This window comes from Rhinolophus sinicus, linkage group LG03, assembly GCF_036562045.2.
Source record: "Rhinolophus sinicus isolate RSC01 linkage group LG03, ASM3656204v1, whole genome shotgun sequence".
Lineage (NCBI taxonomy): Eukaryota > Metazoa > Chordata > Mammalia > Chiroptera > Rhinolophidae > Rhinolophus > Rhinolophus sinicus.
Window position 1 is genome coordinate 9,149,306 of NC_133753.1, and position 16,955 is coordinate 9,166,260.

At 34.7% G+C, this 16,955-nt stretch overlaps 1 protein-coding gene across 6 annotated transcripts in view; it reads right to left on the bottom strand.

Annotated features, from left to right (window-relative positions):
• PPP4R4 (protein phosphatase 4 regulatory subunit 4) overlaps positions 1 to 16,955 on the bottom strand; it is a 100,867-nt gene that overhangs the window by 21,314 nt on the left and 62,598 nt on the right. For 5 of the 6 annotated variants that reach the window (XM_074326992.1, XM_074326994.1, XM_074326993.1 and 2 more), the window contains 9 exons: positions 16,650 to 16,757; positions 14,173 to 14,294; positions 11,773 to 11,895; positions 10,590 to 10,759; positions 10,132 to 10,251; positions 8,054 to 8,131; positions 7,108 to 7,191; positions 6,336 to 6,518; positions 1,417 to 1,522 (listed from right to left, as the gene is read on the bottom strand). In XM_074326992.1, coding sequence (XP_074183093.1) covers positions 1,417 to 1,522; positions 6,336 to 6,518; positions 7,108 to 7,191; positions 8,054 to 8,131; positions 10,132 to 10,251; positions 10,590 to 10,759; positions 11,773 to 11,895; positions 14,173 to 14,294; positions 16,650 to 16,757 — 1,094 coding nt within the window. The remainder of the gene's footprint in view (positions 1 to 1,416; positions 1,523 to 6,335; positions 6,519 to 7,107; positions 7,192 to 8,053; positions 8,132 to 10,131; positions 10,252 to 10,589; positions 10,760 to 11,772; positions 11,896 to 14,172; positions 14,295 to 16,649; positions 16,758 to 16,955) is intronic. The other variant, XM_074326995.1, reaches the window with a different exon arrangement.

Here is a 16,955-nt window from a genome sequence, read left to right on the forward strand (position 1 = left end):
TTATACCCACAATTTATTTAGCAAATACAAAGGAGAAAAAAATCATATTATATACCCCAGATTTGTAGACCTCCAAATTAACAACACCTCAAAAACCAGATAAAAATTTCTTAAACATTGCATTTATTAAATATTGACTATATCTATTATTTTTTAACCACTCCCTATGTACAAAGTACTTTATATGTATTATCTCATTCAATCCTGGAAAATAATCCATTTAGATAAGCATATCCTTCCTAACTTATTCCTCCTAAAACATAAGGACACTGAAATTCAGAGAGGTTAAAATCACAGAGCAGTTAAGTTTAGAGCTAGAATTTAAATGCAGGTCTATATAACTTCAAAATGTTATAAGAATCAAATGAACTGTTTTCTTCTCATTTCCTTAAAAAATGTTTTGAAGTAGATAGTCATATGTAAACATAGTATTGTTGAAATAATTCAATGTGTAAAGGATAATTTTCTCCTTTATTATATAAATATTCAAAAGCAAAAGTCTTAGTATTTAAAACTAAACAGAATTTTTCAAAATAAATTTTATTCTAAATGTGAATTCTTATCACTGAAAAATGAAAATCAAATTGAAATAGACTAAAAGAAGATTAAAGTATACTGAGCAAAATTTTTCTTAAATGAAATTTTATGTACTCTAAATGTTGAAAAGTGACAATCCATAGTTAAAACAGTAAACTCCAATAACCAGAAAATCGCATTACCTGCCTATGCTGGACAGCACTTTAATAAAAGCTTTAAGACATTATGGTCAAAACAAGTATACAATAATTAACAAATTCACTAAGTAGATATAAGTGTGGGCCATTATTTCGAGAATGAACATTTTTAAGGTTTTTGTTTCAATTTTGACCCTTAGCAAATTAAAACAAATTTGCATGTGGTAACAAACTTGACTTTTTTAACATTATAAACCACCTAGACTCACCAGATTCACATTTATGTATAGTATCAACTCTATTCAAGGAAAAAAAAAGATCCTCAGTCTGTTAATACTGAAAATAGGAACATAAAATAAATGCTTAGATTCATGGATCTTCTGCCTATATTTTAGTCTCCAAATTCTATTTCATCAGGGTGGAAACTAGGCATTCAACATAAGTCTGCATATTTTAATCTCTCAAGTGTAGAAATTCACACACACACACAAAGCCCCAAGTAATTATTACTTTCATTCATCACAGATCTGATTCTGTCATAAAGATTTCTAAAACGAACCACAAAAAAAATCTAACCTGCAAAACTCAAATACAAACACCTTCTATGTATTTACCAACATTAGCCTGATTATTAGTGGCAAATCGTGGCAAAATGGTACATAATATAAGTCAGCTCTAACGAAGGCCAACCCCTTTGCTTACTTTCTTTTTCTTTTCAAAATAAGAGACAATGATTACTTACGTTCAATTAATTTTTGAATGACCTCATATCTCTGCTCTTGTTTACGATTATAACGTAGAAAAATGCATAGAGTTCGTGAAGCTGCCTTTTGGACAGGTAAGACATTCTTAAAGAAATAAGAAAGACAATCAAACTAGTATAATAGTATATATTCTACATAACCTGGCCCCATAAACCAATTTTAAGTTATTGCATCTCAAATCACTGAGCTCATATCCCTCTCGTAGTGCCCTCATAATTTAATGTTAATATGATTCAGGCAAATCAACTATCACATCACATTGCAAAGTTAATTTAATGTGGCATAGTCATATGCAAATCCTCCAGACTTGATTTATGTGTAACTCTCATTTTCTTGCCACTTCATCTTACGTGACAATCTCTCCAAATACATCTTAGCCACCGATTCTCTTAGCCATTCCCTGGACCTTGTCACTCATTTATTCAACAAACATTTGCTAGATCATACCTTGTGTCAGGTACATCACCAAAAACGTGCCACTGCTAAATAAAATATTTTGAGATCCCATGATCACGTATATTTTTCAATCCTTCTGTCTCACTTTTGGCTCTTCAACCTCAATGTCATTCACTGAGGTCCCTAGTCCATGACACATATAAAGTTTAGAATTCAAAGGACACCATGTCAATCACTCTTACAGTGTTTAAAACTCCATTGTCCTTTGAAATTCTGTCATACCACTGGGCAGAACCTTAGTTCTCAATGAATTGAACCATCCATCTTTACTGGGTTTGGGTTCAAGCTATTTATTAGAGAAAAATCTCTTAACCAGATATATTGTGTCCAGTATAAATTCATGTTCACCGCCTTGACTTACACATAAATATCATAATATTCAATTCTTGAAGCTTCAGATTATTATAGTGGGGAATCTTGAAATGCAAGTAGAACTTTACATTGCTAAGAAAGTATTGCCTGCTACCTCATCTCATATTTTATACAAGCTATTTCCATTGTACTGGGTATTATTCTGGGTGGTGTTTTTAATCTGTTGAATGGAAAAAGAGAACGTTTACTATAAATTAAAACAGGAAATTTAAGAAATATACATAAACAGAAATACCACCAGAATTAAGAAAAATGAATTTTAGATAAATGAACTAAATAAAAGCATATTATTCTTTTTTCCATTTTGTGTATACTAACAGAATTTTAAATGCACATATAACTAGTCATATGAAAATATGTATATTTTGTACCTCACAGTATATAATATATATCACGAAAGGTAAGTTATCTTTTGGGCCAGAAATCAAAGATAAATGTAATCAGATCAAAAGCACATAAAAAAAAGCTTGAAGAAGTTGTAACAATTTGAGCAAATAATGACTGTAATTGATTAAAACATTATTTAATAAAAAATGAAATCTAAAAGAGAGACAAAAACAAAATTCATTTGTTACCACTGAAAGTGGCTACTGCACCAACTCCTGGCTCTGAAAATTGATAGAGGGAAAGAATTAAGAATTAATCCCATCTTTACATTCAGAAATGTGTTTCAATGTAATCAAATAGCCTAAGCAGATGAAGAAGGACATTTCTTCACCGATGAATGTCATCAAAATGTAGAAGACATGATAGAATTGTTAAAAATCACTCTTGCAAGTTCTAACGAAATAACTGACTCGGGCAAAGATCATCAATGGATGCTAAAATTAATGGGTAAAAGGTGGGTGGGAAATTGGGTGTCAGCTTCAGATTACAGTGCAAATCACAAGGGAGCGCTCATAATTTTGAAGTGAATTAGAGCAGTCATCACCTGCACAGCTAACCTTAGCTCACTTACAGATACTCACCATTCAGATACGATGCAATATAAACTACACAGCAGCATTTATGAAGTATTCTTGTCAAACATGTTTAACTTAAAACTCAGCAAGCCCTTAGATCTAACTTCTAGTTTACAAGAAGTATGGAAAAGATGAACAAATTAATCCTATGAAGAAGCAAGCTGACAAATACAGAGTTGGAATATTCCACGGGACAACTAAGTCTTTTCCAAATTCAACATCAAGAAAAAGTGGGGAAAGAGGAAGAGGAGAATCTGTTCTAGATTAAAAGAGAATTAAGATATGTAACAACTAAAGGCAATATATGGATCTTAATGGGACCCTATATGGAATAAAACAACTGTAAAACACATTTGGAAGATAATTGGTAAAATTTTTAATAAGGCTCGATATTAAATGACATTAAAGAATACTTTTGTTAAATGTAATAATTGTATTGTGATTATATAGGAGAATGTCCTTTTTTTAGAAATGAGTATTGAAATGTTTAGAGACAAAATATAGTGATATCTATCATTTAAAATTCTTCACCACAATGAAATAGAAAAAGCAAACACAGACAATCCCGACTTATGATGGCTTGACTTAGGATTTTTCAACTTCACAATGATGCGAAAGCAATACACATAGTAAATTGTAAGATATTCAACACTTTATTGTAAAATAGGCTTTGCATTAGATGATTTTGCCCAACTGAAGGCTAACGTCTGTGTTCTTAGCACGGTTAAAACAGGCGAGGCTAAGCTACGGTACTTGGTAGGTTAGGTGTATTAAATGCATTTCAACTTACGGATTGGGATGTAACCCCATCGTAAGTCGAGGAGCATCTGCAGGACAAAATGTTAACAATAGTTAAACCTAGGTGATGGGCATATGAGGGTTCATCGTAATATTTTCTCAGCCTTTCTGTACCTTTAAAACTTTTTCATAACAAAAGGAGGAAAAAGTTAGCTTATGTCATTCCTCTACTCAAAACCTTCCAAAGCTTTCCCTTGCAACAGAGAACACAATCTGGATTCCACGCCATGGCCTCCAAGCCTCCTTTCTCCGCACCACTCGCCACCATGACTAGCTGCTCCTCACACAGCCAAGGGTCCCTGTATCACACAGTTGTGTTCACTGTTCCCTTTGTGTGGCCCACTCGCCCTTCAGGCATCCACGTGGTCACTCTCTTATTTTGTTCCAGCCTCTGCGTGAAGCACACTTGATCAGAGAGGACTTTTTCCAGACCACCACATCCACAACAGCATCCTTCTGCCCGCAATTACTTTCTTCCCCTCTGCCCTGCTTTACAGTTCTTCACTGTACTTTCCAGCCCTGACGTGCTATGTGTACGTGTTGGTAGACTGCCTATCTCCAAAAGAGTGTAAGGTTTTACGTGAATAGGCCCTTTGTCTCTTTCATTCACTATTGTATTCCTAGCATCCAGAATACTGCTTGGCATGTCGTAAGTGTTCAATAAATTTTGTTAAATGAATGAAAGAATGAATATTATGACCATTAGATAAGGAACTGAAAACATAATCTTTTCTCCAGAGAAAACTGAACCAAATACATGTGTCTTCTTTCATCACGGATAGTGTGCTCTATAATCATGTATCTCCTTTTAAGTGTGGAGTTACCTCCTTGCAAAAGAAAACAGAAAACAGATCTCTTGGGCTTAAAAGTATTTTGTTCACACTCTTACATTGTAAATCATTTTTCTTTCCAATAAGAGAAGCTAAAAATGTGGAATAATTATCATTCTTAGTTTCTAAACACAAACAGGCCTACTAAGTAAATCGGCTGATACAAACAATTAAGATCAACTGCATAGCATTTATTGACACCTGTTACTACATTTTCTTATTTTATTATCTATCATTCCCCACACCACCACCACTTTAAAATGCAAGTTCCATCAAAGCAGCATTCTGTCCTGTTCACTCCTGCAGCCTTACGTCTTAGAACAGTACCTGACACATAGCAGGTGTTCAAAAAAGCAATTTCTGAATAAAATAATTAATAAATTCTGCTCAATTTTGTGTGAAATTCCTATGTGGAATCACACAGGAATCACAGAGGACTCACGCACTGTCCTCTGATGAGGACGCTACTGTCGTCAAAACCACTTGTTAAGATTATTGTGTCTATAAGGTAACCTTCATCCTCTAGGCTTTACTTTGACACGTGAAATAAGCTTGTAGAAGTGTTAGTTCATGAAATGCATGCCTGTGCTTTTTCTATCTAAGTTGTAAATGATACCAGTACTGTCACTTGTTTTCTCTTTTTAAGCTTTAAAGCTAAAACTGATTTGGGTTTTGAAACGGCGGCTAGGTTTCATTACCTCCCTTTTATTGAGAACAATGAGACTTTGAAGTACTTTTTTAATGGTTTCTAAAATGTACACATTATATGGAAATTGTTTTACTTCAAAAACTGGTAATAGGATGTCACACTAAGTGTACAGTAAACTGTGGGTTAAATAATCCTCTCTGGAAATTCTTGTGAAAAAGGCAGACAACTTACTTATGGGAAGTTTGAGCATAACTCTTTTTTCCCCCTGCTTTTGATTCTGACTTTAAAATGATCCTTAGTAGGGCATCCATGTTTTTGGTATAAACTTTATCTGTTACATAGCCCCTCTTTAGGGATTATTTTTTAAAAGTAACCAAAGTAACATTAAGGGGCTTGCGGGAGGCCGTGGCAAAATGGCAGGGCTGAGGCAGGCACTGAGGCCATGACACGTAAGAGCATACGTAAGAGCAGAAGGCACACTTCGCAGTCGAGATCACAGGCTCCTGTCAACCTTCCCCCGGAGAAGAAGTGCGTCAAGTTTGAAGGGAGTCTATTTACACTCTCCCTGGCAGTACAGAAACACAGGGGAAGTGAAGGTACCACCTGTTCATTCCTTTCTCCAGCTGGGTAGAAGATGATCAAAGGGAGAACTAGTGGAGAAGCTAAGGGAAACCTGAGTTCCCTCCTCAGGGACCTGGCAAGATAACGTCCTTCCAGGCACAATGCAGTGAACTGAGTTTGTTGTACTATTTCAAGACTGTAAAAATTTGGCAGCAATTCCAAAATCAGGTGCAAGTTCAAAGAAAGAAGATAAAAGGTATTGGACTCACATTTGTCATCATGATTGTGAACATTCTTTGTAAGAAACGGTAATAAATCTGGTCACTTGATATGACATGAGGCAGACAGGCATATTTCTGTAGTAGCTTCTCATGAGTTCTCCACTTCAGAGAGGCGGCAGCTCGCTGTTCCGCGGCTGTGAGTGCCGGAATCAAGTCAGGCAGAGATGAAAACTGAGAAAGAAAACACACCAAAAGAAGCGGTGACAAATAAATCAACTGCAGCCTTCAGTCAAATTAGTCAGCTAACAACACACTGGGGAGGAGATGCTCTCATTCATTTCAGAACTCGGGTATCACCTCAGCTGTCACAGGGAGATCATAATCTGATTACATCAAATACTTTTTTAAAATCCATAAGTAAAATTTATAACTACTGGAAACAAAATTTTGAAATAGCGATTGGGACTCACAACGCTTCTAATTAAAGTAAAATTTATTAAATTTCACTGTCAGCAAATTTGACCTTCTAAATTCCTATCCTTTTGTTCACCAGTTGCTATTCTTGGAATTGTAATTAATGTGAACAAAAACTGGAAATATGAATGTCAACTCCAAGGACAATAAATAAGAATCATGATAATATAAGAATTGAGGAGGAAATTCAAGCTGTTCAAACTCCAACAGACATTTACTGAGTACCTGCTATGTAGCAAGCACTATTTTAAATGCTTCCCATACACCTTTTTATTGATTCCTCACCAACAACGCTGTAGTGTAAGGTAATACAATGTTCAGAGACGTTTTGATACATGGGATTTACCTTATTTTCTTGGGCACTGCTTTCTCCACCAGCAGACATGAGTTCCAGGATTTCTGGAAGATGATCTATAAGAGCATCTAGTACCTTTTAACAGAGATATTGATTACTCTTACAGTGATTACTACGGTTTTTTCAGACTAGTTAATGTCACATGTCAATTACTACATAGAAATAGTGTTATTTACCAAACAACATTTTGGAGGTGTCTAGTTTCTTACTTTTCTTGTATCTTCTTGCTGGAGGGTCTTAGAAACATGATCAACTGCCTTGATCAGAACACCTATCACTATCAAACTCGCAAACTATCAAAAGAGATTATTATATCTGCCTCTTGATATTGTTCAAATAGTCTCCATCTGAAACAGCTACTTCTACACAACTAACGTTCTCAACACCTTTTGAAAAGCAGAGTTTAAGTCAGACAACACCCTCACTCATGACTAATGTTGATGAGCTGCACATTAGCAAACTAATAGTCATTTAGGATATACTAAATATAGCATCAAGATAAAGTATTTCAAATCTTTTACAAGTATACTCCCCAAATAATGAGAAAAAAAGATATAAAATGTGACATATCATATGATTACAATTGTGTAAAATAAAAACATTTATATAGAAAAAATGAAAAAAAGATAACATAGTAACAGTGATTAGAACTAAAGGCACTCTTGTCTGTCTACTTTTTGGTATTTCCAAAATTGTCCTTAACAAACAAATATACACACATATATTTTTTAAAGCTGAATATATTTTAAAACCTAATATTTTTTGAAGATCTTCCCAATTTCCAGTCTATGATACAGTGATACATTGACTTGAAACTTCTAGGGCTAGTCCGCTGAAAGTGTTCATTCAATTCCCAAGAAGTAGAAGGGAAAAAGGCATTTATATAGTCAGACTTAACAAAAAAAGAAGTAAAAGTCAAAGAGTAAGAAGATATTACCTCCAGTGATTCGTCTTGTAATAATGTTATTAGTTCTTTATGTATTAAATATACTCCAGAATTCAGAAGTTTAGACACCTAAAATGTAGCAATAAAGTCTCTCAGATTTGAGACTACTAGACATATAAAGGTTATAATAATAATTTTAAAAATACATCCCTGTTAGATACTTCTTCTAAAATGAAATTAGGTTACAACATAAATCTAAAATTAGATTTCTAGAAAAATTAATTGCATACATAATCTGCTTTTTAGTCTGCTTCATAACACACTGGAGTATATGACATATGAGAGTGGGGAATGAACACACAGGGGTGGAAAGTGCAGAAAAATGAACTTATCAGTCATAACTTCGATACCACAAGCAATAATGCGGCCATGGATGCCTCTAGTTTATGCTGGGAAGTCTTAAGAGCAGCCATCAGGGTCTGACAGGATATCCCAGGCTCACAAGCAGTATCCAGGTTCAGAGCTTCCCAAAGAGGCAAATTCTACTGAAGGCCTAAGTGACATGGTGATGGAGAGAACACCTAAGCAAGCAAAACACTGAAAGCTTTTCCATCAAAGACTTCAGCCTGAGAGGAGCTGGGAGAGTCTAGACTAATCCAGCTCCTTTGTGAAAGTATTGTTTTCCCCTCCAGGAAAACACAACAGTAGATTCACCAGTTTCCACTTCACCTTTATTTATGTATTTATTTATTTACATATTGGGCTTCTGAGTAAAGGTTTGTTTGAAAAAAGGGTTCCTACTAAAGAAAATGTTTTAAAACCTTTGATCTACAGGGTTGCTTTTAACCTGTTGGAAATATTTTCAAAATAATAAACAAGAATAAAGTCAGAACATACTAAAGTAATTATCGGAACCTAACAATAACACTGTTAGGAAAGTTTAAATCCACCAGTGTAGACCGGGGTTGAGTATCATTATTAGCCTACGTACATAGTATGATTGTGAGAATAAGGAAACTAGTCATCCAGCAAACAACTAGATCCATGATTTCCACTCATTCCTATCACTCGGCTGGCCAGTGCCCTCTGCCTTCTCTCCTCCTCCAAAAACAGATTTCTATACATATATTTTCAAAATGATTTAATTGTGCAATGCTGGAATTATGTTAATTAATTATACCATTTAAAGGAAATATTTCCTAGGCTCTGCACAATGAACATCTATTTCATTCATACCAGAAAAAAATGTTATTCAAAAGAAGCAAAGACTATCACTCAACAGCTGACAGAATCGTAAGTAACGTTTATAATGATGCTATGGATACCTTACGCACTTTCAGTCAATCTAACAATTCTTTGACATAGGACTACAGTGCAAGGCAGGGGAGGAAAAACTCTCGTTGAAGATAACAAAATTTTTATACCTCTTACAAAGAAAGGAAATATTTTATTATGCCAATCGTAAAGAGACTTTTATGTGACATTTTTGAAGTGGACAAGTTATAGTTTATACATGTTTTACCGCAATTATAAGCATGTACATACTTACTGCGATCATTCAAGAAACATGCCCCAAATTTCAGCCTCAAGGGTTAAAAAGCTAATTAAATCCATCATAAAAGTTTCAACTCACTTTTGCGTTTACATTATGGAGAGTTGTTATAATAATTGAATCTAAAAGCTATGCTCAAAAATATGATACATTTGTAGTAAAAACAATAAATTTAAATAACCAATCTCTCAATTTTCCACTTGTTCTCAAGTTCGTAAGCTTAGGTACAAACTTAAATATAAATATTATAAAGCATATAAAAACTGATTTTACTTCCAAATCTGCAGCACCCACATTTACACCACAATGTCAGCTTAAGGTAAGCACTTAGTATCAATATATTGAATGAGTGGATTAATAAATGATAAAAATATAATATTTATGTGAATGAATTCTGTAAACATTCTAAAAAAATATGAGAATTTTAAAATAAGATTTAGGACTAGAATATGAAAGAGATATGGAACCTATATTTTATAACATATCTGTAAACAGAAGTGTACAGAATATCCAAAAATTATCTAGTGTACACAGAATTAACAACAAACGTAAAGTGGTATGACTTCTTCAGACTTACTTCATAAAAGCAAATAGCAATAGTGTATCTGACTGGTACTTCAGGGTCATGACAAAGGCAGAAGAATGTAGAATAGAGTTCCATGTGGAAGTTTTTAGGATCAACAAAAACAATCATGGCCTGGTGGAGGTGGAAGGGAGAAGATGAGTGGAAAGGAGAGAAAAACATGGATCAATACCTACTACTATGACCATTTCACTTAAATTGAAATCATGTCCTCTGAGTCATAATTTAGGTAGAAATCATATCTGGAGGATCCAAATGCATGCATATAATTCTAATTTGCACATAGAGGTAAATATAAATGACACCAGTATTTACTTGGTACCTACTGTATATACCAGACATATTGCTAAGCACCAAGTATCAAAAATGGCAATATTCTTTAATGCTATCTATTTACATAATTTTAAGTAATAATCAAAATGCTTAGTCAACACAAATACATAATTTATTACCGGAAAGTTATAAGCACAGTTCTTCCTCACTGAAATATATTTCTTCTCCTGCTCTAGAATCTGGGAAGGAAACTGGTTTTCACTGTGTCCATTTTCTTGTTGCAAACCCAATGTACAAAGTTTCTTATAAAACTCCAAAAATCTCAAGTGCTGATCTGGAGTAAAAATTCCTAAAACAAAGTAAAACCTTTGCTCAACACCTTAATTGAAAACAAAAATTAAAAAGAGAAAAGTACAATAAAAACGTAATTGGAACCAAATATTTAAATAAATGGTTAGCGATCATAAATAAAAGCAAAAAGGAGGAAAGAGTAACAATTATGAAGAAATCCAATGGGTCTACTGTTTCACTTTATGTTAATTTTAATAATATTTTAATTTTAGTAGTATAAACTATGCAATGCAGGAATTATGCCTGCATTAATTTCTACAGCATAGATCATACTGTAGACCACTAACAAGTCACTATAATACTAAAATTATGGTAAATATTCAAAACTTGCCTGCAGAAAAGACATGTATATGTGTCTGCAGAGGAGCTTAAAACTCGAATCTGAAAGATGGCAAAGTAAACTCAAAATATTTTGATCAATGGACTGGTTCCACATTCATTAACTACCTTAGGGACCTAGGAACTCATTACATATTGCAATACATTTTTTCAACCGCCCATTAAAAGTCTACAATCCACATTAAAAGATGTTTTACTATGGTAGATGGTTATAATTAATTGATGCTTACATTATTACACTAAGCTAAGAGCTGAGTAATATGTTCAAAATGCCAAGAGTTATGGGTATTATTCTACATTCTAAGCTGAACTTTTCACATGATATGTTAATTATTCAACAAATGGTTAATAACAGTATACTTACTATGCACCAATAGTTAATATACCTGAGCATCTATTATCATATAGCAACTTTTACATAAATATAAAATATTCAGAAATTTAAAGGGCTATACCTAGTTCACTCCATCATTGTTTTTCAAATAAGTTCTAGTAGCGAAAAAGTCATTCCTAAATGTGTTCTAAATTATGCTATCAAAATTCTAAGACCGCTTAAGATTTTACACACTTAAAGGATAGATTTTACAACTGAAGAGCTGAAGTTTAATGGCTGAGGTGGAAGAAAAAGGAAAAAAATATCTATAATCTTGAATTTCTTAGGATGCATCATACCGTATAGTCCATGGCACAGTTTTCCTAAATGAAACGATAACGAAATGAGAATTGATTCATCTGCTTTGAAAGATTTTTCACAAAATGATTTCACTAAGGGAAGTATAGTTTGACTTCTGTCATCTGGAAAACAAAACAAAATAAAACATACTTTAGATCCATTGCCCACACTGCACACTTGGAAATTAATACATATACACAAATTCCAGAAAGAAAGATTACCATGTTAGCCATGTAGTAATAGGAAATATCTGAAAATTAGTCATGAGGGAGGTATGTGGTGAAGAAGAAATCAGAAGAGAGCTTAAAATATCAAAAACGTTAATGCCAGGCTTAGGGATTTGGACCCTACACTGTGGGCCATAGGGAATAGAATATAGTGATTACAAATTGAAAAGCTAAGGTGACTACAGTTTTGAGTCTGAATAACTAAAAGAATTCTAATACCACTAATATCAACAGATGAGAAGCAGACACAGAAAATCTTTCTGACTCTCTTTTGCATACATCTCATACCATGCTGCAGCTTTCTGATTGAAATTAAGTTAACTGGTGATATGTTCTGTATAGTAAATTTCTTCACTTTTATTTTTTAAATGAATCTTCTTTAAAAAGTTGATTTTTTTTAGTATGTATGCTTAAGTCAGAAGTTTCTGATAGATTAGTAATATTTAAGTCTTGATTCTAAATACTCTCTGCATTTTCCATAATTCTCCTATTCTTCCAGAAATAAATTACTACTTTATTAAGGATGTGAAAACACTAAGTGCTTATTAGTATTATTATTACTGTTACTATCATCACATTTCAGTACCACATCTACTGTCTTAACTAAATGGCATTAATTTAATAAACATTTGTTAAATTTCTATAAAACAATCATATTAAATAGAAGTAGAAAGATGAATAAATGACCTTTGAACTTGAGAAACTCACACCAGCAAAGAAGCCAAACGCAAAAAATATCACCAGACAATGTGACAGTGATCACATTTTCATAGCTGGTCTAAGGTAGGGGTCTGCACATCTTTTTTGTAAACGTTCTAGATTCTGCAGTCTCTCTGTCCAAACCACTCAACGCTGTCAGTGTAGTACAGAAATAGCTACAGACAATACAGAAACAAGTGGGCATGGCTATATTCCAATCAGCTTCACTGACAAAACCCGCTGGCAGCAGGATTTGGCCAATGGGCCATAGTTTGCCAATCCCTAGTATAAGGGATTTGGAAAGACATCAGAGAGGAAAACATATTTGATCTGGGCACTGAAGAAAGAGAAGCCGGCTAGGAGAAAAATACAGGAAAGAGAAAAAAAACATAGGGAGAGAAAGGGTATGTAGAAAGGCTAAAGGCGTGAAAGAATTTGGAATGCCAACATAGTGGCAAGTGTGGCTGGATCACCAGATACCAGAGAAGTAGGAAAGAATGGCAGGAAATAAAGCCATGAACACAGGTTAGGCCCAAATTGGTGACAACCAAGTGTGGAGCAGAGAAGGGGAAGAGATCAAAGATGATGTCCAGTCTCTAGTTTGGATGCCTGGGGGTGCCTCATTATTAGGACAAGTAGATTCATTCAGTCCGTCGGCCATTCATTGTGCATTGCAGTTTTTACTCCTATGGCCTATCCTCCTTTACTCCTATAGACTCATCCTATAGCCTAAATGACTGTTGTGTAACTTCATACATAATTGTCTACATTGCAATAATCCTTAAACGGCTCTCCCAGTTCAGATAAAATGTTGTTAACCCAAGCAACTCTGATCCTGCAATTATACAATAGCGTTTTGCACCCAAGTACTTGACATTTACCCCTCTGAATTCCATCCTATCAAAATGGTTAATGCTTACTGATAAACCAAAGTCCAGCATCAGTCAAGAGTCTAGTCATGTACTGAGCAGAACAGCTGATTGTCTTTGTGATTTGATTTGCACAATACTAAAAAATGCCTCCTTACCCATTCCCACTCAAATTCCCCATCCCAAATTTCTCCTGTGGGCCATGAGATTTCTAACATTAAAATATTAAGGAGAGGAAACTAATTTAAATATTGCTTTAATCAAGATCTTTCTTAGGGTCAATTAGCTGAGCAAGTTAAAGGTTAATGACCAAGCCAAATTTTTAGTCCTACACACAGGTCAGTTAAATTTTGATGAGAGAAAAGATAGAGGTACGGAATATGTAGCAATACTGGGGGTGCTATGAGGGCAAAAGGGGCAACAGAGAGGGCACGAAAAGATAAAGTGCCATAAAAAGAGAGACAGGAAGCGAAACTGAACATTCATCATAAAACTTAGCATAAGAAACCCTGTCCTGCACCTATCTTTCCTCCTTATTAGTGATACAAAACCTAAGGGAAAGCACTGCTTTCAGAAGCAAAGATGCATCCACATGAAGATTTACCTGTATCAAATACGTCAAGCAGATTAACCAAAGTTTCAAATGCTGCAAGCCGCACACTGCTGCTTTCATCCCTAGAGAGTTCTATTAATTCAGGGAGCACCACGCTTTTTGTAAGTTCTGTCCTGCACAATAAGCAGTGGAAGAAAATAAAGCAAATCAGTAAATCTGTAGCAAGAACTTACTAATAACAAGTCACTTGCTGGGTTAGATGCTATAGAAAACAGGAAAAATAAACACATAGCTCCTGCTTTCCAGAAACTTGCAGTCTGGCTGAGAAAGCATGATATAACCATAAGAGACATTAACAGTAACTGCAAAATTACTTAAATCAACTCTAGTTTCCCCAGCACAACATTATTACCTACAGAGATCTAAATGGCTAGTTTATAATATAGTTATACAAATTATAATATAGTTTTTCATTTTAAGCAACTATAGCAAAACAGATTTGTGATTATCTTTGTTGAGGCAGATAGTAGAATTCAGATATGATGGGGCTGATAGTTGGCTCTTGCCTCTGTCCATGTTTTTTTTCTTTTATCAGATTGGAAGGCTGTTGATGAAGGGGGACCATGTCGGGGAGGGCTGCGTAAGGACACCAGAGGCAACTTCATCCCGTGAAAAGAGAGATGGAGATGACTGAGTGTCCAGTATGTCTTCTGGCCCAGCCTCCTTGGAACAGGCCAATGGAAAAGGCACAAATAAATGAGGATTCTTGAGATGCTGGTGCTGGGCTGTTGTTTTGGCCAACCACAGAACTCAGGATCATTTCAACAGCACTTACGCTGGAGCAGACCGCTGCCATCAAATGACAACAAATCAGAGCCAGCCCCTGCATAGATTCATGTCACACAACCAGATCCCAGGATTCCTGCCTGGCCATCTGGGCAAGCCTGCCTATTTCGTTCATGTCATTATCCCCGACCATATATCTTACTCCCTTGTGACACCATGGAGGGTTAGGGTGTAATTACTAGCATGTAAGCTGATAAAACTGGATTTCTACAAAGATAATAGGATCAGGCTGTCCTCAGACTTCTGTTCCATATACTTCAATGCCACAAGGGATTTTAGTAGAATGGATATAACTTAGAATTCTGCCCGAGCCAGGGTGGAATTTACATTTGAAAGCAAGAGAAAGATATTCTCATAAGTACACTAACTTAGGCAGTATACAATCCACATACTTCCTGAAAAAAATTACTCCACTATAATCCAATTTGCTAAGAGAAACTAAAGAAAGGGAACTATTTGCATCCTATATGTGTAGGTCTGCCATGATGCCTTATTTCCCCTTAACTCAAATGACCATATACTTCATAAAAAAGAAAGACAAGTGGCTAATAACCATATATTCAGCCTCATTGTTCAACTTCATTAGTTTTCAGAGAAATATATTCATTTAATGAACATATATGAGCAACTGCCTTAAGTAAGCGCTAGATTACATATGGCTGATGTAACAATGAAAAAGATACAATCAATCCTGTCTTCCAGGGACTTAGAGTTTAGCAAGATATATATAGTCAAGTAGACAGACAGTTATTGAATATGAAACATTTGCAAAACAATAGTGAAATTCTACTTTTGCCAATGAAATTGAAAAAGTTAATGATCAACTGCATTATTGGCAAAGCTGCAGGAAACAACTTCAAGTACTACTGCGAGAAGCATAAAGTTAGTCTTGGAGTTCCACAACACATATAAAATTTTGCTTCCTTTTTACCTATGTTATTCCATTTTCAAGATGAGTCTAAGGAATTAGTTGTTTATGTCAAAATTTATGAAATTATAATAGAAGTAGACACTTAGCTAATATTTGCTATGTGCCAGGTACTATCCTAAGCACTTTACATAAGCTAGGTGGATTCTTTCTACTTTTCCTTTTGTAAATTAATCCTTAAATGATAATCCTGAATTAATTTTCAGAACACTGATGTGAACACACAATGACCTGCCCATTTTTAACAGTGGCAAATATCAGGTGACAAAAAAGTAGACTACAAAAAGACAACAGCACACTCTCCCAATAGGTTCTGATCCTGACGAAGGAACACAGATCTGAGTACAGCTGAATTACGGCCCACAACAACCCAAGTCAGCTTAGACGTAGAAGACCTATCACAAAAAGTTGGTTCTGATATCAAAATTAGGGAATCGATTCCTAGTAAGTACAAGTGCACACATTTTATATCGTGACATTTTCCTTTCCTGGATCTAGGCATTTGGAATGACAGCTGAGTAACTTAAGGTGAGAAGAAAAGAAGTGAACATGAATTGAATGCCTACCACCGTGTGAAGCATCTCCACTTGTATCTCTTAATCCAGGCACATTAGGAGGTACTTATTATGATCATTGTTAAGATCATATAAAGTTTAGCCTTTCAATGGCATGTTTTCATGGAATACAGGAAGAGGATAGGCCTGTTTGCAATCCAGAAATGAGAATACGACATAGAAATTGAACATATACTTACCCGATGCCCTGAGCTATATTTGCTAATTGCCGACACATACAAGACCGAACTTCATATTCTACGTCTTGACAGAGCGACTTGACTAAGGGAAGTATGTCTCTTTTAATGCTTATAGGGGGAGGAAAGAAACACACAAATACATGAATGTTTTATAATAATTAATAGAATAATTAATATTTTCAAACAATTATCCTTAAAATGTTAGCTTAGTAATAAATATATTAATACTTTAATATAAAGCTTTATAATTTACAATGTATTTTTACACAATGTAATTACATTTGGATGTTACCATCAACTACTTGT